The sequence below is a fragment of the Parasteatoda tepidariorum genome, chromosome 9 (assembly GCF_982258835.1).
Source record: "Parasteatoda tepidariorum strain Cologne lab strain chromosome 9, Ptep-v5.0, whole genome shotgun sequence".
In the NCBI taxonomy this organism is placed as follows: domain Eukaryota; kingdom Metazoa; phylum Arthropoda; class Arachnida; order Araneae; family Theridiidae; genus Parasteatoda; species Parasteatoda tepidariorum.
Window position 1 is genome coordinate 94,034,637 of NC_141763.1, and position 23,833 is coordinate 94,058,469.

Here is a 23,833-nt window from a genome sequence, read left to right on the forward strand (position 1 = left end):
TGTTCACAATACTTGATCCAGGAGTTTCCTTGTCTTCTGGATTGGATTCAAAACTACAAGGCTACGGGTTTGAACATTAGTAGTCGTAAACCCAAAAAATTGGTGGACTATTCAACGACTGTTATTAAAAAACATATCATTTTAAAGATACCCTGTAGTTTGGGAAGAGAAGCCGATTGCAGATTTGAAATCAGAGACGTGAAAATACCTAAATCCGTTAAGAAATTTCACGCAATAGAAAACAAACATTTAAAAAAAATTATTCTTCTGCGTCATTCAACTTGGTTTGCATATTCTATTTCAATTTTTTACGGCATCGGAACCCTAAATGAAAGAGCATTTTCGGGGGTGAACTCTAAGTTAATATATAAAATTTATTAGAGGCAGTGAACTTACTAACCAAACAAAGAATAGTAGTTATTTTGATAATATTTAACGTGAGGAATAAAATTGTTCTCAATCATCGTCTTATCAATAAAACTTTTTAAATGATATGATTATATGTCAAACAGTTGAATTCGCAAGCCTCGCAAATGTAGTCTAGCTCAGAATTCGCTTTTGGTGCATGCATTTATTGAAAATAAATAAAATATTATGGTTTTTGAAAAAGATTTGTATTAAAAGTTGAGAATAGTGATCAGAGGAACATAATTCGTTGTTCCTGAATTGGTCATTTTATTTTGAATAGGAAATTTAGAAAAGTAATTTTGCTTTATCTTTTTTAACTGACATTTTACTTAAATAATTTTATAAAAATTACCAAAATATCAAATAAATTATGGTTTATTGTTTAAATATAAACATAATGACAGTTTTCCAAAATCATTACTGATTTAAAAAAGTTTAAACTCTTTTAAATCATTACTGATTTAAAAAAGTTTAAACTCTTGAAACCCCTATCACTTTTCCATGGAACCCTAGCTAATCCTTCGAATATATTATCTATGTGAGGAACAAAATTTTCCCCGGAAAGTTTTCCACTGTGTTTTTTCGGAAAATTTTTTGGTATATTTTAATCTGACATAATTGCACTTTATGTATTTTTTATTTGTCGATTTCAATAGCATTTTAATAAAAACTACAGGCTTTATAGTCTTAACTTAGCACAGAGGTAAAATTAATAGCCTTTTTTTAAAGAGTCAGTTGGATATTTGATATTTTTGATTTTGATGAAAATTTGTAGGATGTGTTTTTTTATGCAAAAGTATTCTAATCATGTTTCATTTCTTCATTTTACGAAGAAAAAAATTTGAGGAGAAGAGGCTCAAAACTGAAGATGTTCTAGAATTCTGAAGAAAAAAAAGTTCATCTAATTACATACGGTACTATTGTGGAATTACTGCTTTCAAACTAAATATTAAGACAGAAATACTTTCAGTAGACCTTTGTAGCACAGGTCATTCAAAAATTCTTTAAAAGGGTAAGTGCAAATAATAGTTTTACGTAAAAAACACATCCTAAAAATTTCAGCAAAATCAAAAACGTTAAGTATCCAACCTTGCCTGATTTGCTAGATTTTTTTTAAATGGCTCTTAAGTTTGACTCTATATTGCTTAAGATTTGTCATATTGCTTAGTTTGCAACTTATAAAAAGTCAATTTTCTTTATCCTATTTCACAATAAAAGAGAATCTCAGAAAATAAACTCATTTCATTCATAAACAAAATAATAAGATAATGGCAGAAGAAAGAAGATAGTACCATTGTTCTAGCTGCTGCACTTATGAAGGGGAGAAGATAGCACAATTGTACTAGCTGATGCAGTTATGAAGGGAAGAAGATAGCACCATTGCAGTTACAAAGAGAAGAAGATGGCTCCATTGAAGTAACTGCGGCAGTTAGAAAGGGAAGAAGATAGCACCATTATACTAGTTGCTGCATTTATAAAGGAAACTCCTTCTGTTAATGGCATTAGATTGAAAAAAAAATATTTTCTGTCAAGTGATAAGCGATCACAATGCATAGCTGCCAACACAGACAGGCAAAAAATCTTGTAGATTTCATGAAATATAAATTTCATGATAACTGTTGCGTAATGTACTAAATATTTTACTCATGGGTAAATTTAGGGATTTTTATGGTCATTAAAAAAAATGCAATATTTTCCAGTTATGACAGACTTTGAAATGCTATGTATTCTGTTTACTCATGATTTAATAAATAGGCATAATTCGTCAAAGATAGTTAAAAAAGACTTTTTTAATTCACTTAAAAAAGGAGTTTTGAATAATTAAAAAAAACTGAACAATTTAGAACAAAAAAAGTTTTAAACTGATTTCTATGAATGAGGCTCGTTTCATTGTGTATTAGTAATACGTATTTAAATATTCAAACAAGCAATAATCTGTGCAAAAATGCTATTTCAATAGTTTTTTTAGGAAACTTACTCAAATTAGGAAATTTTCTAAATATGCACTAAAACCGGGAGAAACCGGCAAAATCCAGTAGTCTACTGGAAAATCCAGTTGAGTAGGCTGGTATGACAATGTTATACTACCAATTCTGATTCTGAACATAGGAAGCATCTAGTTAAGGATGCATCTAAGAAAGCTCCTAGTAAAGGAACCAAACATTGGAACGTTACTTTTTAAAAGTAACAAGTAAAAGTACAAGCACTTTAAGCAAAAGTAACGATTAAAAATTAAAAAGTCTTGATTTTAAAAAATAACGAGTAAAAAGTACAAGTACAAGACAAAAAAAGTAACAATTTCGAAGTAAATTTCGAAGGAATCGAAAATTCAGATTAACCCTAAATTTCATAAAAAATGTAACAAAAAAAATTTTTTTAAGAATTTAAAACGCAATAAATATCAATTTAAATTTATAAAACTTTAGAAGGCAAAAAAAAATTTACAAAATTCATAGAAAAAGTGAACGTTGAAATTATTTAAACACAAAACCAGAAATTAAAATTCAATGTTCACAAATGTCCCCTTCCCTTTTATTCTTATGTTTTATGAGTTTCAAATTATGTTAATTTTATAAATAACAAATCATAGGAAATTTTGCTTTTTCTTTCGGAATTTGTTTCTACAAATTCCGAAATTTCCAGATAATTAGAGCATTATAATGTATATATATATCAAATAATCTTGATGCTGACAGGATAAGAAAAGTGTTTAGAGAAAAATTGCGATCAATATCGTATTATTATTTCTTTTTTATCACAAGTTTTGGATTCAATAAATTGATCCTATCGCATTCTTCGCTCTTCACGAAATGCGTCAGCATCGTTTATCAAAATAAAAAATTCATTTTACTTTTTATTGAGAAATATACAGTTTTTCACGTTTTCATTTCAAATATTCATAGGTCATTTAATAACTTAAAATATTTATTTATTTATTTGTTGAGAAATATGCAGTTATTTCTACATATTTTGTTTTCAATTTAGATATTCGCAGATTAATATAGTAAGTTCATAGATTCAATTTAGATTTTTTTATTAAAACATCTATGCATAATAGTCAATCAAAAATTATATTTAAACTTTTCACCTTAAAATAAGATTAAAGACTTTTAAATTACAGATTCTATGCCTGAATATATCAGAGTACATCAAAATAAAATCCTGGATACTCAGATACTTTCAAGTATCTTTTAAGTATGCTTCAAAGTATCCAGGGCTTAAGAGGAAAATACTCCTGTTGTGCTTACTTGTAGCCTCCAATGAATGAGAGCTTAACTTTAGAATATCTTATTAATTTAATAGCTTAGATAGTACCCCAGAAAATTTTCCATTTTATAACTTTCAGAAAAAAAAATATATCTCTATGGGGTAGCTACTTATGATTTGATCTATAGCTGTTATAATAAAGATAGAGCAACACCGTAGCAACCAGTTAAAGAAGGGAAAAAAACTTTTTTTCCAGATTTTCACTCGAGATTTATGAAATAAATTCCTTTAAATTATCTCTTTCAGGCATTGGTGAAGGTCCGGTTATTGGGCATGCTGTCTTCTCGATCAACGGTGGTCGTCATCAACCCGGCTGCGACTACAAACCTGCCATTAAACGTAGGTATTTCATTACAGCCGCTTTTAACGAGTCATCGGTGCACATTAAGTCTGTCAGGATCACCAAGTCCTCCAAGTTCCCATAACAAATCCATCCCTCTGGGGGTACTGGAGGGGAGACTGATCGTGGTTTGGTCCAGGTCAAATTTACGGTCTGCAGATGGATGGTGTGTGAATGTGTCCTCCCTGTAAAACAGGATGTGACGTATGTATGTTGTCTCCGCATCATCCTCAGTTACGCTTCCCAGACCAATGCCAATAGTCCATATAGCAGCGTAAATAAAAGTACCGTACCTTAAAAAATTAGTGGTGAAACTTTTTGACGCAATAGCCATATTCCTGACTACACATACCGAGCCTAAAGGACTGTTCTCACTGAATACGATTTTTTCGCATGCGTAAAAAATCGCATGTGACCGAGAATCTGCCAAGTTTTATGCGGGTAAATAATTTCCCCCAACCAGGTTTTCATTCATATGCTAAAAAATCGCCGATAATGAAAATGGTTCTTTAAAACTTGATTAGAATTTCAAAAATTTACTAAAATCACAATTCGCGATCGCAACAGTCGAATACGATGTCTGGCGAGAAGGTGGTTTTGTTCTCCGTTTAGCACAAATGCAAGTTAATTCAACCAAAATTCCTCTGCGAAGGGAAATTTCTCCCAATACTTGATCCAGGAGCTCCCTTGTTTTCTGTATTGGGCTCAAATTACAGGGTTACGGAGTTCAACATTAGAAGTCAGAAGCCCAAAAATTGCTTGAGCAATAATTCTTGCGGAAGAGATTGCATGTTTGAATATAATTAGCAGACCCTCCCTAAAATGGAATTATCGAATTTTACAATTTCTACAAACATTAAAATATAAAATTGAATCCAAAATTTCAAAAACTCGCCTTTGAAAATAGGATATCCTGAACACACACGCGAATCATAAATATCAGGACAAAATATTTTTCCATCAGGAATATTGGGACACTATTAATCCAGTCCCTTACGTGATATAGCATCCTATTAAAATCTTGAATTATGCTTTAAATAAATATGTATCTACACATTTTTCACTGGTGTAATTAACTCAAAAACTTAACTATTTTGTAATTAACTATTTTGTTATTTCAGTTTTAGGCAAATATAATAAGAAGACAATTCCAAATCAGTGCAGCCATCTGCGAGTTCTGGATAATTTTCAGTCTTCCATCAGTACTTGTCAGTACACTTCATACGCGTGTTTCTCCTATGAAGGATTTAAGGCTGGACTCTGCAAGGATACTCCATTCACGAACAGGATGGGATATCACGCTGTCAAACCACCCTATCAACTCAATTATTTCTTGGACACCACCAGTAAAGCTCCCTACTGTGAACCCAAATAAGCTTCTCCTTCAAATATTAAAGCTCCTTAATTTTATATACTTCTGATTACAATATAATTATTAATCCTGATTAAATTATAAAGGTCTAGATTGCATTTATTTAAGAAATAGTTTTTATATTCTTCATTAACAAGGTTTTTCAAAGCTCCTACAACAAGAAAAGTAAAAAGGCCATAGTTTATATGCCTTACACTTGAAACAAAACCATAATTTTAAACTGTTTGTGCCATTTTGCTGCAAAGAATTGTCTGGGCTTTTCAGTGAACTGAAAAGTAAAATATTTTAAAAGTAATTTAACTTAATGCATCATTGGAGTAGGTTTCTAAATAATAGAAAATTAGACCACAAACTCTTTATGTCAAAACTGTGGCTTTTGGCCATATTAACGCTTTGCACCGTTTTCAGAGAAAACACAGAGGGTACTGGCTAAAAATAAGCTAAAGTTGACCGAACGGTCTTGAGTAGCTGTTTCAAACTTATATCAGTACAAAAATAGCAAATTATTTGCAAAAAGCATCTCATGTGACCATGAAGCTTTGATAAACAGTCAAATTACAAATTTACCAATTTACTAATTATATTTTAAATGTCTAAAAAATTTTATTAGCTAGTTTGTTAGTAACAAAAGCCAAACAAAAACTTTCATAATTTTAGTAACAAAAGTCTTCTATTACAAATTATAGATAGAAATGGAGTAGAGATCTTAAGGTCACTTAATTGTTGGGAATAAAACAAAGTGTCAGAAACTAAATTAGACAACAAAAAAAATCTAGGATGTTATTATGGACAGGGCACTGTGATATTGCAGTAAATGAGAAGGTTGATGTTTTGGCAAAGAGAGGCACAAGACTCTTAGTAGCCCAGTCCCCTTCTCAACTTTAAAAAGGATTGTTAGATCAAAAATCAATGAGGATTTCCATCACCAATTATCAGAAAGGGTAAAAACCAAAGTGTGGAGAGATCTTTGACTAAACACCATTCCAGACGGGCCGCGCCGAGAAGCGTTGGCTCAGTTTCGACTATATACCGGACATGAATGCTTAGCAGCGCACCTGGTTCGTTTAGGGTTGGCACCTGATCCCTATTGTTCTCTGTGTAAGAGCCAAGCTGTTTTGGATGGCGGCCACATCCTGTGCTGCAGGGCCCTCCGCGAGTCGTCGTCTACCGAGCGATATTGGGAAGCAAGAGCACTCCTGAGGAAATGACTTTTTACTTTCTTGTTTTGTTCCTGTGTTTTTGCTTTTTAACCTGTCAATTCACCTCTGCCATTTGAAATAAATAAATTGTGGACAGGGGCATTTCGGCTTAGTCAGCACAGTGTCAAAACTGTTGTTATTGCGGCCTATTCTCCAACTGTCTGACGAAGGGAGACAAGATCTTTTAGACCGTTAATCCTCCGAAAATCGAGAACCAGAAGGGGAGAAGCATATAAGTCTTCCCTGGAAGGACCCAAGCAGTCCAAGATGTGTTCTACTGTTCTTGACGTATAGAGCAGACTGCAAAAATCCTCCTGGCCTCAAAGAGAGAGAGACTTTATGTGTTCACTTGCTAGTCTCGCCGTTCGTGAGGCTCTGTCAGAAGTTGAGAACAAATGAAGAGCTCAGTTCCTTACCTGCATACCAGTAGTGACAGGAAGAGGTCTCACACTACTTCGAAATTTCATATTTAACCTTAGATTGATGCTCTGAGTAGGTAAGGGCGGAAAAGGAATGTGCAGAGTGTCTACAGCCCTCCTTGGCTTAGCAATCCGCTTGCTCTTTGCCATAAATGTCAACAAGAGATGGAATCCACTGAAAATTAACATTGTAGAACCTTGAAATACATTTAAAGAAGAAGGGAAAATCTAGTTTTATCTCTAACTACAATCCAGTTGTTAAGGTGTTGAAGGGATCTGCGACTCTGAACGGATCTGCGACTGCGAAGGGATCTGCTACTAAAGAATCCAACACTCGAAAGTCACACAAGTTGAAAATAGTTTCAAGGTCTTGTTTAATTGCCATAAGTTCTCTTTTAAAAACTGAAGAGAAATTTGGGTTACGGAAAAAAATAGGTCCCAAAACTCAAAATTTTTAGTACAAAATAAATTTTTTATATAAATGCTTTGAAAATAAAATTTAAATAATTTATCATAAGAGATAAATATAATAATCCATAAAATCCTTGAAAGATTTTTAAATGGGTACGCACAAATATTCTTGACTATTAAAGATTTATATTAAAAAAACTGGTTCACTTTAACTTTTTTTACTCAAGTAAATATTCGGCAAACTTTATTTCAGTGTATAATTGCAAACTTAATACTTTTATTGCAATAACTTAATGCAACCTAAAAAGTGGGAAAAAATTACATATTTGCAATTAAAATACAGTCAGCGCAATAGCGATATTGCATTTGCAATTATCCAAAATAATAATAAGACACTCTTTTTTTCTATAGTTGTACCAAACACAAAACGTTTAATTTTGTTAATTATTTCCACATTTTTATGTGCTTTTCATCATGAAATATGAAATTCTACAACACATAAATTGAACAAACAATCTTAAAATGAAATTATTTGTCAACCAAACTGTGCAACAAAAATGTTTGTTGAGCTACATAGTCAAGCAGAATTAATTTTAGCAATAGCTTCAAATACAAATTTTCCGCAAAACTTTTCAGAAAAAAAAAACGAAATTTTAATAAGAAATAAAAGAAAGGAAAATTCAATGTTGTATATATATTACACTGACTAGTAAATTCAAGTTTCGTCAAAAAAAATTAATATTTAATATTTGTGATCGACATAAACCCCTTCAGGACATGGCTTTGTCATATATTACTTTTTAATGCTCAATTTGGCAACTTTTAAAATTAAAAAGAATCATGAAAGTGTTCTGTAGGCAATTAAAAAATTTCTAAAAAAAGTTTAAGTGCCTTGCACATGAACACGTGAAACATAGTTATAATTTTATGAAACACAAAATGAGAAAAAGCAATTTTCCATGTTTTATATCAGAAATTAGAAAAGTGACATCAAAAAAATTAGAAAATGTACTAAAAGAATTTATCCTGCTGTGAATAAAATCATTAAGTTTCATGTTTTTTCGTTTAGGCGTTTAAGAACTTTTAATTTCGCCATTGAAAACTATACTGTCTCTTAACTTGAAACAGAAAAGAAGAAAAAAATCTACTAGGTCGAAAAAAGAAAATCCTGAACTTCAAAAATAAAAGTTATTAACGCTTAAAAATTCTTTAAATTTAATAAGATATTTTTTAATGTCATTATTCAAAATATGTGTTTTAATTATAAAGCCTTAATTTTAAATATATATGAGCAAGAGTAATATAATAAATATTAATTAATAAAATATTAAATTAATAAAACATAAAGATACTTTTATAGTTGTACATATTATTCTTGGACAATGTGTTTCTATAAAAGTGTTCTTAGATGCTTTCATTTATTTTACAGTAAAAGTTAAAAACTAAAATTACAAACTGATTAAAAAAAACGATGACAGCAACCATAGAGATATTTCTCAAAATTCAAAAAATTTTTCTTAATGCTGTAAGGAATACCAAGAAAACTTATGAATACTATATTTTTGAAAAGAAATAACTTGTTAGCAGTGTAAAGTTTGACAGCTATTATCAGCGTTGAAGCTCAGAAAAGCGTTGATCATTCAACTCATTTCTTACTGAAAGTATAAGCAGTAAAGTTTTCATATCCTCTAGTTCTGATTTTTGAGATCTGTGTGCAGCGTGACGTCATGAGGTGTGGTATCATAGCTTCAGATTTGAGTATGGAATGAACCAGCATTTCTGTATCTTCTCTTTAGCCCTGATATACCCTCTTGTCGAAAATATTTTTACGCGGTTCTTCATGCAGCGGATTACACAATGTGGACAAGATTGAGTTAACCTTAATCTGTTATATCGCTTTAAATAGCATTTGAAGTTGTTGCTTAAGGGTTGGCACCTTAGATAATTTGCATGAGAAAGAGAGTGAAACAAATTTTCTTCCTAGTACCTTTATGGCTGCCAAGAGTTATCTTTGGTAAGTTAATTTGAAAAACTTGAAAATAATTTGTAAATATCTTGAAGGAGCATCACTGTCATAGTTTTTTTATTTGCTTTTCTAAAACGCTATGACTTTAGAGTGAAATTAAATTCTTAAATCAATTTTATAGTTTGTGTTTTACTGATTATAGATGCGAATGAAATTAAAGAATCGTATTCCATGTTCTCTGTTATTCAAGGATCTTTTTTATGGCTGACTAGTATCAATGCAACTGACAGCAACACTTTTTTATTTTTTTATTTCTTTATCTCTGAAATGTTAATGCTTTACAACTTTTATCCATTATATATGAACACCAATTTAATTTTTAGCATTATCTCGTATCGGAAAAATACCTTAAAAAAATAGATGCAAACATTATTTTCAACAAAACAGAATCATGTGGCATATCAGCACCTCCCAACGATTGTAAACGATACCATTAAAATTCTGTCCATTAACCTATTACGAAAGGCAATTTTTGGCAGCTTTTTGAAGTCTGTGTGAAAAGCTTGTGTGTTTTTACATTTATAACCATCTGCTTATTTGCGAAAAGGTTTGCAACTAGACTTATCTAAAACTATGAAACTATAAAAAAGAGAAAATACATTTTAATTGAGAATTGTCGTCACAATTTAGTTACTAGAATGTTATCATAGAAGCTTTTAAGAACTGAGTTATAACCTATGTTATTTATTAAATAAATTAAACAAGAATGTTAATTTCATTTTCCAGGAATAGTTGCGGGATCATTTTTTTAGGATTAATTTTTTAGGTACTGTAAAATATATACAAATATTGAATTTTATTAAAAAAATAAGTTAATTGAAAATAGTTTGATTTCATTTTATTTATGCAGCCTATAATTGTAGCAATTATGAAACGAAATAGCAAATTAAAATTATAAAATATCCCAAAAAATATCCCAGCTTACGAAGAGTGATTAAAAGTTTCGACATGTATACCAGACTGTTTCTTATCCAGAAGAAAGTAAATTATGGTGAAAATTTTATAATTAATGGGACAACTTCTTCAATCCATTTTAAAAAAAATTAGAGCTGAAAGAGATCTCACTTGTAAATACACTTGTAAAACACTTGTACACTTGTAAAACTGTTAGGAAAAGAGTTTTTGGTAATGAGGGTATTTTCTTTATTTTTAAAACAACCTAGAGCCAATTTTTGATCAGTTTCTTCTCAGTTCCGGAGTACATGAACGCCTGAATATTTGAGAAAGTATAAAGACATTGATACAGTCACTGATTTAAAGATAAGCAGAAAAAAGTAATTGGATCATATTCATCGGATGAACACCAACAGAGTTGTGAGACAGGTCTTTGAGTCAAAATATGGAAGCTCTGGATCATGTGGAATTCGAAGGAAAAGATGGTTGGAAGAGGTTGAGGAGGACAAAAAAAAGTTGAAATTAAGAGCTGAAAGTTTAAAGCCCAGAATTAAGAGGTATAGAGTGTACCAGAGGGTACTCTCTGGTAACTGACTTTTAAGTCAATGAATTGCCTCAATAGACTGATAAGTCAATTAATTGTAGTAGCAGTATATCATGATGATATAGTCGTATAGCAGTATATCACAGTACATCAATGATGCTTAATAATTTTGGGAATGAATTTAAATTGAAATAAACAAAATAAGCTAAAGGGAGAAACCTAATGAAAAAAGTCACAAAATTATTTTGAAAAATTACTTTTCGTCCTTCTATTATTGATGCCAATGCTTAATTACTTATGCTAAAAGGTACTAATTAAAAAGAAGCTATGTAAAGGAAAACTAAATTTATGGTGAAATTTTTCTAAGACAACCGCAAAAAAATATTAATTAACCACAATGATGCTTTATCAATTTTGGTAATTGACTGAATAGTAGATAATAATTAAAAAAATAATAAGTTATGTTCTAAAAAGGAAATTTCATGAATGAACAGATGATGACGCCAGTGATTCTTAATTATATTTGGCAATAAGTACAAACTCAGACAAAAAAAAAGTTATCTATGTACTTAAAATCAAAGTTAATGGACAAATGGGATTAATTTATTTAGGAAATAAGTAAAAAAAATTTAATGCCAATGATGATTAATTTTGGTAATTTTTCTTCCCAATTTAATGTAATTGGTGCAGTTTCGATAGGTATTTAAATATTTTAATATAGCTGCAAAATATGAGATCTGGTGGCTCGGGGGTAGCGCTATGCGCTTTCGTGCTACAGGTCCGGGGCTGTATACCTTATCAAAGTTTGCCATAGGCACACTTATGCTAATCTATACTAATCATAGAAACTTAGATAACTTATAGAGGAGAAGACACCAGAAGCGTTTTGTAACTATGGAAATTTGTATGGCATTTGCATGGCAAGAAACTATAAGCCTATGATTACTATGGAAATTTTTATGGTATAATATAGTGGGACATCATAACAAAATGGTAAGTTTATGAAAAATATCATAGATAAATGGGAATACATAAATTCGTAGACACATTCTCTACGCATGCATCATTCATATGGGAGAGTAGCCATGGTGGGCAACTCCCACAAACCAGATCCGGCGTTAATTAAACTAATAGATAAAAAAAATCAAAAGAATTCTTTAGTATATTTTACTCACTCTATAGAAACTTATAGTTATTTAAAATTCTTTTTGTTTATATCAACGAAAAAAAAGCATTTCAGCTTAGCAATTTCTACTGCTTGTCAGGACGACAGCCACCAAGCGTAAAGCGGATAGCCGGACGGATTACTATCCGGGAAAAAAAACGACTTGGAAGACTTTTTTTTAAATTTAATTTTTGCACTGTGTCATTTTATTTTAATAAAATTTCCGACTAAATCGAGTTTTAAAACTTCTTGAAATTTATCGGTGTCCTACTAGTTTAGACAACGGTTTTAAAAATTTCAGCAACTTGATTTTCGATTCAAGTGATTTTAGAAGAATGTAGAACCAAATTTGCCCTCTTAGCTACAACAATATTATGTGAATTTCGTATTAGCTACAACAGTATTATGTGAATTATGTGAATACCAAATGTTATATTTTGTTACCTTCCACAATATTCTGCTCAATCTTCGATGTTCTGATTAATTTTTAAATTCATGAACAATAAGGATCCAACAGAAATCTGTAAATCCATTATAATTTATTTTTTATTTCTTATTACGTATTTTCCAAATAATTTTCGTCGCAAAGATTTGAATTATCCGGGTATTGTCCTGGAAGTGTTCTTTGGTTTCTTACATAATTACTGTCTTCTCATATATATTAATATATATGTTCATATATATTTCTCATATATATGTTTAATTACTAAATATCTCCCCTTACCTTTTGTTATTATAATCAATCTTTTGAAAAGTTCCAACATCTCACCCTAATTCAATGGCCCTTGAATATTGTTGCCTATGCATAAATTCTCCTATTTATTGGTTTCATGATAAAGTTCGGTAAAGCTGTAAAAAATGTTTCCATAGACTATGGAAAAAAAGCAATCATGACTCTAGCATATCATAACTTTATGACTAAAATTGCTACAAAAAATTACTATTGGGTTTCCCAATAGGGTTTTACCAAGTGTAAAGTTATATCATATACGTGTAACAAGCATATGCGAGACGCTTATAGCGAAATTTTGATATGCGTTTGTTTATGGCAAAAGCGTGTGGTAGAATTTTATCTTAAACAAAATTCCATCCGGATATCCTATGGTATTTTTCTAAGGGAAGGCACAAGAGTTCTCGGAAGAAATGTTTGAACATGTTTCCAATTCGTGACAAGTTCTGCCAAAAGAAAAGGAAATGAGGTGACCTTTTGACGTCCTTGATAATAATTGACTGTTGGATTAATAGTAAGTTGCGAAGAAGGGTAATAAAGGGTTGCGAGTTAGATATGTGTCCACAGCAGGTTTACTTAAAATAGCGAACGAATTTCTATTTTAGATGATATTTTAAAAGGGGTCGTTTTCCAAGTGCTTCATATTAATGTAAGGTTAAAACTGTAAGAAGAAAATGATGTTCGTTTTTCACTTACAGTGGTGGCCAAAAGTGTGGACACTTTTTGAAAGTTTCATGTTTTTCAACTTTGTGTGCTTGTAGAATATATTAATTTTCACTTTACAAACGTTTACATATCAAATTAAAGGTAATTTAATGTAGAATTTAATAATACAGTAATACAGTATCTGTATTACAAAAAAAGTTATGCAATTAATAGTAAGATCTATCTTAGAGTTGCATTTTTTTTAAAGTGATACTAACACAATCAATACTTAGTAGGATAACCCTTAATTTTTAAGACAGCTTCACAGCGTCTTTTCATCGAGTGAACGAGTGTTTGGAGTTCGTCTTTCGTATTCACATGGTGCCAAGAACCAATTTTAACTTCACTTAGTTGTCTTTTATTGAATGGACGTTTTTTTCGTACAGGAATTTTCAAACGTCGCCACAAATTTTCAATTGGATTGAGATCAGGGCTGTTTCCTGGCCATGGTAATATATCTATGCCTTTATTTTGAAAGCATGCTTTGCATACTTTTGCTGTGTGGCATGGAGCTGAATCCTGCTGAAAAATAAATGGTTCGTTGTTGAGGAAGAGATCCCTGATGAAAGGTATCAATTTTGGTTTCAGGACAGTTTCGATGTATTTTTTGGCATTCAGGATGCCAAATCAGGTCGAAAAAGATGCACAAGTGCTACTACCGATAGAAAAATTAAATGGCTATGCCTTCAAGATAGAAAAATGTCATCAGATGCCATTAGATGTGAAATGAATGCAGCTGGTATTGCAGTAAGTTCAAGAACCATGCCACACAGCTCCATGCCACACAGCAAAAGTATGCAAAGCATGCTTTCAAAATAAAGGCATAAATATATTACCATGGCCAGGAAACAGCCCTGATCTCAATCCAATTGAAAATTTGTGGTAACGTTTGAAAATTCTTGTACGAAAAAAACGTCCATTCAATAAAAGACAACTAAGTGAAGCTATAATTGATTCTTGGCACCATGTGATTACGAAAGATGAACTCCAAACACTCGTTCACTCGATGAAAAGGCGCTGTGAAGCTGTCTTAAAAATTAAGGGCTATTCTACTAAGTATTGATTGTGTAAGTATCACTTCAAAAAAATGCAAATCTAAGATAGATCTTACTATTAATTGCATAACTTTTTTTGTAATACAGATATTGTAATACTGTATTTATTATTAAATTTTACATTAAATTACCTTTAATTTGATATGTAAACGGTTGTTTTTAAGTGAAAATTAATATATTCTACAAGCACACAAAGTTGAAAAACATGAAACTTTCAAAAAGTGTCCACACTTTTGGCCACCACTGTGTATTATTAAATTTATAAATAAATAAAAATGTTTTCCATTAAAACATTTTTTGTATGTAGCTCAATCAAACACCATAAATAATGCACTTTCCTCACAAACAATTATCTCAATTGGGAAAGAATAGTAATTTTTAACTCGTGTTAAACATAAACATATATTTTTTTTATATTTCACCTTAAAATTTTGACGGTTATTTGAAAATATGTCGCAATAGCGGAGATCTTGTACTATGCCGTATTCGTTATATCGAGCTTTTACTGTATGTTCGCAGTTTCTACAGTTCCTGATCTAGGAATTAAAATGTAGATCAATGGTTTCATTGTGATCTTATGCAATCGCCAATGATTCAAAACACTATTCGAATTGCGTAGCTCTATCTCTCAGTTATGCATTACTGTAAAGAAATTCATCATTTCTGAGATACTTCCTTAACGTTTTGAGATACTAAGTTTTCTTTTTTACTGTGAAATTAGATTATAGGAAATGCAGCAGAGCGTGAAGCATTTTTAAAATAAAATGTTAAGTGGATATGTATTTGAAAAGAAAAATAGGAAAACCTTACTAACTAAAGAGCCAAAATGAAAAAGATGACATAATTATACACGTAGCTCACTAAATAAATGAAACAGTGCTGAAAAAAAAGTTAATTACTTGAATATAATGTGTGACCTAATGATAGAATTTTCACTCACTATTACTCAATCTTAATAGTTCCAGAATCTAACTTTAAATATGTTGAGAAATTAGTGATGACGATATTTTACATGGCAAAATTGTACTTTTCTAAGTAAACATGCTTTCGATCATATTTTGAATGTATGACCCTTAAAATAGCCGCAATTAAGAAAACAGGTTTCCAATGGTTAAGTCAGAGATCGATCGAAAAATTGGGTTCATCTTAGGGTTAATTTTGATCCGTGAGAATTTCGTTCCATTTTCTGATAATTAATGATGCTCCGGAACTAATGTAGTGATCTAAGAAATGTTTGAATACGATTATAAAAGACCTTATCCAATAATTCTGCTTGAAAAATAATGGATTAAAATTACTTATTTTTTATAATTTTTTTATTGCTCACTTTATATTGAGCAAAAATAATTTATCTTAATTTTACAGCAATTTAATCTAAGAAGTTTTAAATGACATAAACCAAACTTATAAGGTAGATCAACTCATGAGATATGAAATTTTAAAAATACGACTTCTTTCAGATTGCTAAATATGCAAAACAAATTAAATTAACATGAAGTGGATGAATTTTTTGACCACTCTTCTTAGCAAAATATTCGGAACCTATTTCTCAGATTGCGAGTATGACCCTATTTTGAAGGTAAGAAATTCGAATAATTAGAAAAAATAAATTTCTTCAGAGATAGTTATACGTAAATATCATCTCCACTAATTGATTGGAATATTTCAAATGAGGCTCTCCAACTATCAAGACTGGATCATACATAAAATTGAGTTAGAAAACTGAAGAGTTTTTCATATAGATGATTTATATAGACGATAGATAAATAAGGGATTTCTTGTTGTTTGCATGTTACTTGAATACCCAAAGACTTTCTCCTTTTAAAGTTCAAGCTTTGACATGAATTTTTTAAAAATCGGCAAAGAATACTTATATGCACAGCATAAGCGTTCAAAAATTTTTAAAAATTTCCACTGAATAGTACATCTGTGCCTTCGTTATTTTTTTTTTCTTCAATATTGCACACTACCACAAAAAAATTTCTTTTTTTTTATAATATGCGAATGAAAGCACATTTGTTCAGCAGCGATCAATGTATTGATTATGCAAGATTATTTTTTAAAAATTTTCAAAAATAAAAACAAATACTATTTAATACTGATTTTGAAAATTTAATACTGATTTTGAACGAAATAGTATGCATGTAAAGCAACAAAAAAAGTATTTGTTTTATTTTCATCTAGGTGAATTGTTCTAAGGGCACTATGATATAATACTATTGTTTTTGTTTGTTTTTTTAAATATTCTATACATTTTCTTAAATGTATTTTATTTAAGAAGTATAATGCACATATTGTATTTTTTGTAAAGAATATATATATATATATATATATATATATATATATATATATATATATATATATATATATATATATATATATATATATATATATATATATATATATATATATATATATATATATATGTATATATATATATATATATATATATATATATATATATATATATATATATATATATATATATATATATATATATATATATATTAAAAGAATTATGTTGGTGTGCTTATTGTTAAAACAACTATCCAACTTTAACAGAGTGGTTTGTTTCAAAAGGCTCTAAACAATTAAAATTTTGTTTGTTGTGTCATACTCTTAACAATGAATAAAAATTTTTAAGAAACTAAACAATGCAAGAAATATACATAAGGCACGTAACAATGAAAAACTTCACTTTGTAAAAAGCTTCTGAGTGAGTTGGGCGATTTTTATTCAACTGCTCTTTGCGATTCAATTTATATTGATTATGGCGAGATTTTTCTCGAGATTTTTCAGGTACATTCGTAAAAAACTGTAAGTAACATCTATTTTATTTATTCAATTTAGTCATCTAAAAAAAGCATTGTATTTATAATTTCAAGCTTAAATCTACTTAATGCTGCACATACAATACGTCAGTCCAGTTTTAATTTTTCATAAAAGAACTGAATTATTTCTGCAGGATAAAAATTTAGAACATTAAGTTAAGCATCTCCCATCGCCGTTAATTATCATCAAAGCTCCACAAAATGTTATTGGTACTAGCTTAAACTTACTTATTTTAGAAGAAATTTATTTTAATGCGGTATTGTTTTAAACGTTGATGTACTATTTTTAAATATATATGTATCATTACTCTGTTATAACTAATTGCAAATATGGTTTGTTTTTCATTAAAATCGTGTCCTAAATATTAAAAAGGAATATAGACACCATAAACCATTTAAATATCTATTGCTGTTGTTGTTTCTGCAGAAATAAATTGTTATTGTAAGACGAATTTATTTTAAAATAATACTGGAGGAGGAGCCAGAGATTTGTGTTAGAATTGGAAGTGCACTCATAACTCCTTCCGAGTTGTGTTGCTTTGATATGGATGGAGATAAAAACTTTGATGGAGCCAAACATAGTGATTTTGGCGGTGAGGTGGAGACAGATTTTTGTGTTAGAATTGGCAGTGCACGCATAGCTCCTTCGGAATTGTATAGTTTTGATATGGATGTAGAACAAAACTTTGATTATGCCAAAAATAGTGATTTTGGCGGGGAGGAGGAGCCAAAATGTGTTTATAGAATTGGAAGTGCGCGCATAGTTCCTTCTAAAATGAACTGTGTGGATATGGATGAAGCCAAAAAATTTGGTGGAGACAAAGGCAGTGATTATAGCGACGAGTTGGAGCCAAAGCTTTGTTATAGAATTGGCAGTGCTCGCATAGATCACTCCAAAATGTATTGTGCGAATGTTGATGGAGAAAAAAAGTTTGATGTAGCCAAAACCAGTGATTTTGGTAAAGGAGAGGAGCCAAAGCTTTCTAATCGAATTGGAAGCACTTGCATAGCTCCTTCAAGGATGTGTATCTCCATGGTGTGATTTTGAGAAAAAAATGGCTGACATCGAAGCGATTTTCGAAAATGACAGACAGTAAAATTGACTATGACATTTAAAATGACTGAAAAATGTCTGATATTAAAATGACTATGACATTAAAAAGGACTTATTGAATTGTATATTAAAATAAGTCTGTAATTAAAAAAAAAAAAAATTAAAAAAAAAAAAAAAAAAAAAAAAAAAAAAAAAAAATTAAAAAAAAACAGGGCGATGTCCATCGAGTGTAATAATATTATTGCATATCCCAGCGGAATAGCTTTCTGGAAACTGTTTCGCTGGAAGACACTCGTAAAGCTCCCACAAAACAACATCTTTGCTGACCCTCACCTCCACGTGGTATCGCCCGGGCAACGGTTTATCCGGCTAACGAGGGCAGCGGACGTGGGAGCAAAAATAGTATCCTAAAAAATTCTACTATTGTACAAATTGATATTATCAAAAGAACAACTAAATTCTAAAATTAGGAATGATCGAATTGAAGACAAATAAAATCACATTTAAAAGCGTGGTCTGAAAAACTTTCAAATGAGTGTAAAGTCTCTAAAATTATCTCATTACCTTTTTCATTCTACAATAGTGAAAATTAACTAGACTTTAACTTTCACATTTAAAAAAATATCGAGGATTTTCACCAAGATCGACTTATAACTTAGTCATGGATTTCTTATGAGCCACAGTTCAAGAAAGAGGAACTTTCGAAATTAAATCTTTAAGTCCATAACAAGCGACCGTTCACTAAAGAAGGAAAGGAAAAAAAAAAAAAAAAAAAAAAAAAAAAAAAAGGAAAAAGAAAATAGATGAAAGCTCAAAACGTTATCAAAACTTAAATTCGGAAGATAATTATCGGACATGTAAATCAATAAAAACTGCAGAAATATTTTTAAAACTGAAACTTTAAAAAAGTTTTAAAACTTAAACCTTTACATTTTTTAAATAACGATAGTTTTTGCTCGTTTAAAAAATAATTATTTTTAGTGTTTGTTTCTTTTTCTGCGATATATAACTAAAGTAACGATTTAATAAATCATTAGTATTTTAAAATCTGCATCCAACTTATATTTTAAATATGTAAGCTTTCAAAAAAAACGTATTAAAAAAGTCTTTTCAAATATAGATTCTCGATTAAATTTAATATACTTATATAGGATATAAAATGAGTTTTTCCCCAATCCAAAACAAGGATATTTTATAGCTTGTATTACGTAGACTAAAGGAAAAATGTATATTAAGTGCAAATAAAGTGAAGAAATGGTTGTACTATAGTTTCAGTTTTCGAAACAGGAACACTGAGTAAAGTTACGGTTAGAAAGTGAAGGAGGTTTTAATTTAGAAAACTGAAACACTAGTTTGTCTAAATCGGTACTTAATTTTAATTTATAACAAGTTTTTAATTTTTTTCTTCTTTTTTTGCTCAAATTTTTTTTAACCTGTTATTAAATTAACAGAGGGAACCAGAAGTTATTTAACCTTATATTTTATCCGAAAATTTACATATTACTTATTTAAAACATATTGTCCTTTGCTTACAGAAGTTACTGACTAACTTATTTACAGATTACGATCCAATAAACTACAAGTATAGTTGTATACATAGGTGCATCTTATCATTAATTATCAAATTTTTCTCATTTAAAACATATTGTCCTTTGCTAACAGAACTTACTGGATAATTTACTTGCAGATTTCGATACAATAAACTACAAGTGTAGTTGTATAGACAGGTGCATATTATCGTGAATTATCTTTGAACCGGATCTCGTATAAACTATAAGCCAGATTAGTTTTCGTTACATTGCACTTTAAACTAATATGACATCAGATAAGTATCAAGCATCATTTATTTAACTAGCCAACATTAAGTAAAACATAAAATGATTAAATATGTATAAATTTAAAAATAATTGAAATTCATTTAAATTCATGACAGTTCAGTTTTTTCTTTAAAATATATAAAAAATAATTTATTTTATTTTGGTGAACTTTTCCATTAGGTTAGCTTGCAAACAATATTCTTTTAAGTTAAGTTTCAAGTGTTAAAATGTGGCTGACGGCATCGTTTGCAGCCGCATTAGTTAATATAGTTTTAAGTTACAGTTATCCGGATAACTTAACTAGTCTGTATCCGGACGATGCGAATAATCACAGTAAGTAAATTAGTAAATTTTGAAAAAGTGTAGATGAACCATATATATTACCAGAATAGTATTATTATTCATAGATTTTTAAGTTAATGTTTTCTAGATATTACCAAAAAAAAATGATAGAGAAAATTTAAAGAGAAAAATTATGAAACAATTTTGTAGTTGTTTATTTCTGCTTAAATAATAGCCAGAACTTATATTTTTTTACTATCGCGATTTAAGAAGAAAAACAGCTGTTAACAATTTTGAAAAATTTAACAGTGAAACTAATTTTTGACCAAAAAATATTTATTTTTACCTTGTAAAAATATTATCTTTAGCAAAAGCAAATAAGCAAGCATAAACAGCCCTTGGCGACCTGATAAGTCACCTTTCGAAATTATCTTGTACAACACATAAACTTTAATAGTAACCAAGCCAATTGCGGAGTATTAAAACATCAGTATTATAGACAACAAAAGTATTGAAATTATTTCCAACTCTGTCACGAGATAAGATAAAATTAAAATAATAAATAAATAAATAAAAATCTTAATGCTCTATTGCGTACTGCACTACTTCCTCACGCACCTCTCGAGCCATAACTTGAGAATCGTATTTTGATATGTTATTGTTCGAAAAGTGTCACCATTAATTGATATAACTGTACGCTTCAGTACTGCAGTAAGAACGAGTCGTAAAACAAAATCCCTCAATTTACACCTTACCGATATTTGAACTGATTTCTGTACGGGTGATATCGGCGATTGAAATATAAAAAAAGTTAGATACCTTGTTGGTCTGCAAAATTCATACCTAATTTAAACTTTTACAAGGCCAAATTCCTTTTTTGAATGTAAATTCATATTAATTGTATTTTAATGTACCCATATTTATACCAGTATACCAAGGGTCAGCTACTCTGTAGACAAGAACATCCTGTAAAAAAACATCTGTTAAATTTACAGGGAAAAAAACTATCAATGACGCCCAGTCAACGTCGGGATTCGAATCTGGGTCACCTCACTGGGAAGCGAGTACTCTATCTCCTGAGCCCACGACAGCTTTGTTTGATTAAGAAGAAAAATCTTAAACTGTTTTTATCTTAAAAATCTTACGTATTAAATCATATTTAAGTCAATCAATGCGCTTAGTCAACACGTTTAGTCAATTAAGTCAATAAATAAGTTTAAAACTATATTGCCCTACCCTTATAAAAACGTCTGACAATTTAACTTAGAGAAAAATAATATCTAAAGGCAAATAATAATCAGGTAGAATATCAATTTAACAGTGAAGTTGAATTACAATTTTAGTTATACGATATTCAAAAATATACAATAATTAAAAACAAGTATAGAAACTAATCGTAAAATGATACATAAATAAAAAAAGATTAAGTTATCTTACGGCAGAACTATATGGGAAAAACTATAATTTGAATTGATAGTTTAAATTCGGTTATAATAAAAGCGAAAAATAGAATTTCGTAAAAAAAAAACAGCTTCAAATCGGTAAATATACGAAGAAAGTCTGTAAAAAAATATATAAATTAAATAAAAAGGGAATTTTTTCGCAAAACACGGATAGCGATAAAAAACAGAAAAAATTTAGATTTATCTTTAAACAGTTTTTTTTTCTGCAAAAATTATGCTTTTTTTTTTTTATCTGTAGAGTTGACTTTTATTTTTTATAGAGAACTTTCTATATAATTCTCTTTTGCAAGCATAATATTTGAAAATAATTACTTATTGTTATAATTCTTATCAAAACAAGAACATGTGCAATGTGAAAAAGTGAATTGGCGTCTTTCTAATGGCCCGTTTTTCCCACAGTGAACTTCACGACAAAATGTTTTGGTGACTTGGGTTGTTTCTATACCGGTCCACCCTGGTATCATCCTCTGTACAGACCAGTAACTGTACCGCCGCAAGAACTGCACACAAAGTTTCTCTTGTATACACGGTCCAATAAAGACAAGCCCTACCATCTGAAACCAACACCAAAATCACTGTCAAAGTCTCCTTTCAAAGATAATTCACCAACAAAAGTACTCATTCACGGATATTTAGGTGATCCAACAGATTTTTCAGTAAGGAAACTATAAAGGTCTCATTGTTTGTATTATCTTGACAGATTTACAATCTTATTTATTATCTTATTTTTTATCTTTATTATTTATTTATTATCTTAACAACTTTAAAAGTTTTCATTCATGGATAAGAAGAAAATACAATTGTGTTTACAGTAAGATAGTTAAAAAAAATTATTTATTCAAATTTGATCTATGTATTCAATATTGCTCTATTTATAAAATTATCCACGTATAGTTGTATGAAACTTCCGTAGGCCTGTGAAGAAATGTTGAAATAGCCTATGGAAAAATTTAATCAAGACTATAAGACACTATAACTCCACTGTATAAAAAAAATACCATATAATGTCCCAATTTGGTTTCATCTATGGTAAAATTTTACCATACACTTTACCTATATATGCATGGGAAAAACTTACCAAACGCGTATGGAAAATATTTGCCATTTGCCAAACGTATGACAAAAAATTTTCATACGTTTATGGTAAAATTTTACCGTAGGCGAAACCCCATAGGTATATCCTATGGTAATTTTTGTGCCAAACCTCTGGCAAATTTTCCTAAGGGAAAATACTAGGTGCGGGTATAAATTTCCAAGACTGAACTATTGAAAATATTGTGTGAATTATATTATATAATTATTATATATATAATATATTTATTATATAATTATTATATAATTATTATATATATTATATAACTATAATTATATACTACTATTATTATATAACTACTTGCCGTAATGCACTTTGATATAAAAGTTTCAGAAAAGAAAACTTCTTTATGACATACAGAACAAACAGAAATCTTCTTTTGGAATACTTTTAAATTTAAACGTTGGGGCTTTTTAATGACTTCAGAATCTGCACCGTATTAAGTTTATACAGTGAGCAAAATAAAAAAAACTGATCGACCTGAATTACTTTATATGACTGAAATATAAAAATATGACTTTTTCGAAATTCGATTTTACTGAAACTGTTTGACCGATTTAGCTTAAATTTTGGATTTAGTTATTCAGAATTGCATTCTTTAAAATTATGTAAAAATAAAAATGATATTAAGCAATTCAAAATTTTTTCGACTTTTATTAAATAAAATAATTAAAACTTACTAAAAGTTACATTTTGCATGGAGTTAATTGCAATAAACTTTATAATTGCGAGCAAAAATTTTTCAATTCGTTTTAAAG

The 23,833-nt window shown here is 29.7% G+C and overlaps 1 protein-coding gene across 3 annotated transcripts in view; it reads left to right on the forward strand.

The window, feature by feature from the left end:
- Positions 1-23,833, forward strand: part of LOC122270449 (pancreatic lipase-related protein 2) — a 100,873-nt gene that overhangs the window by 57,762 nt on the left and 19,278 nt on the right. The window contains exons 6-7 of one of the 3 annotated variants that reach the window (XM_087152383.1): positions 3,922-4,014; positions 5,137-5,468. In XM_087152383.1, coding sequence (XP_087008509.1) covers positions 3,922-4,014; positions 5,137-5,390 — 347 coding nt within the window. In that variant the 3' untranslated portion in view covers positions 5,391-5,468. Of the gene's footprint in view, positions 1-3,921; positions 4,015-5,136; positions 5,469-22,381; positions 22,639-23,833 lie in introns of those variants that run through there. The other 2 variants (XM_043047800.3, XM_087152385.1) reach the window with 2 other exon arrangements.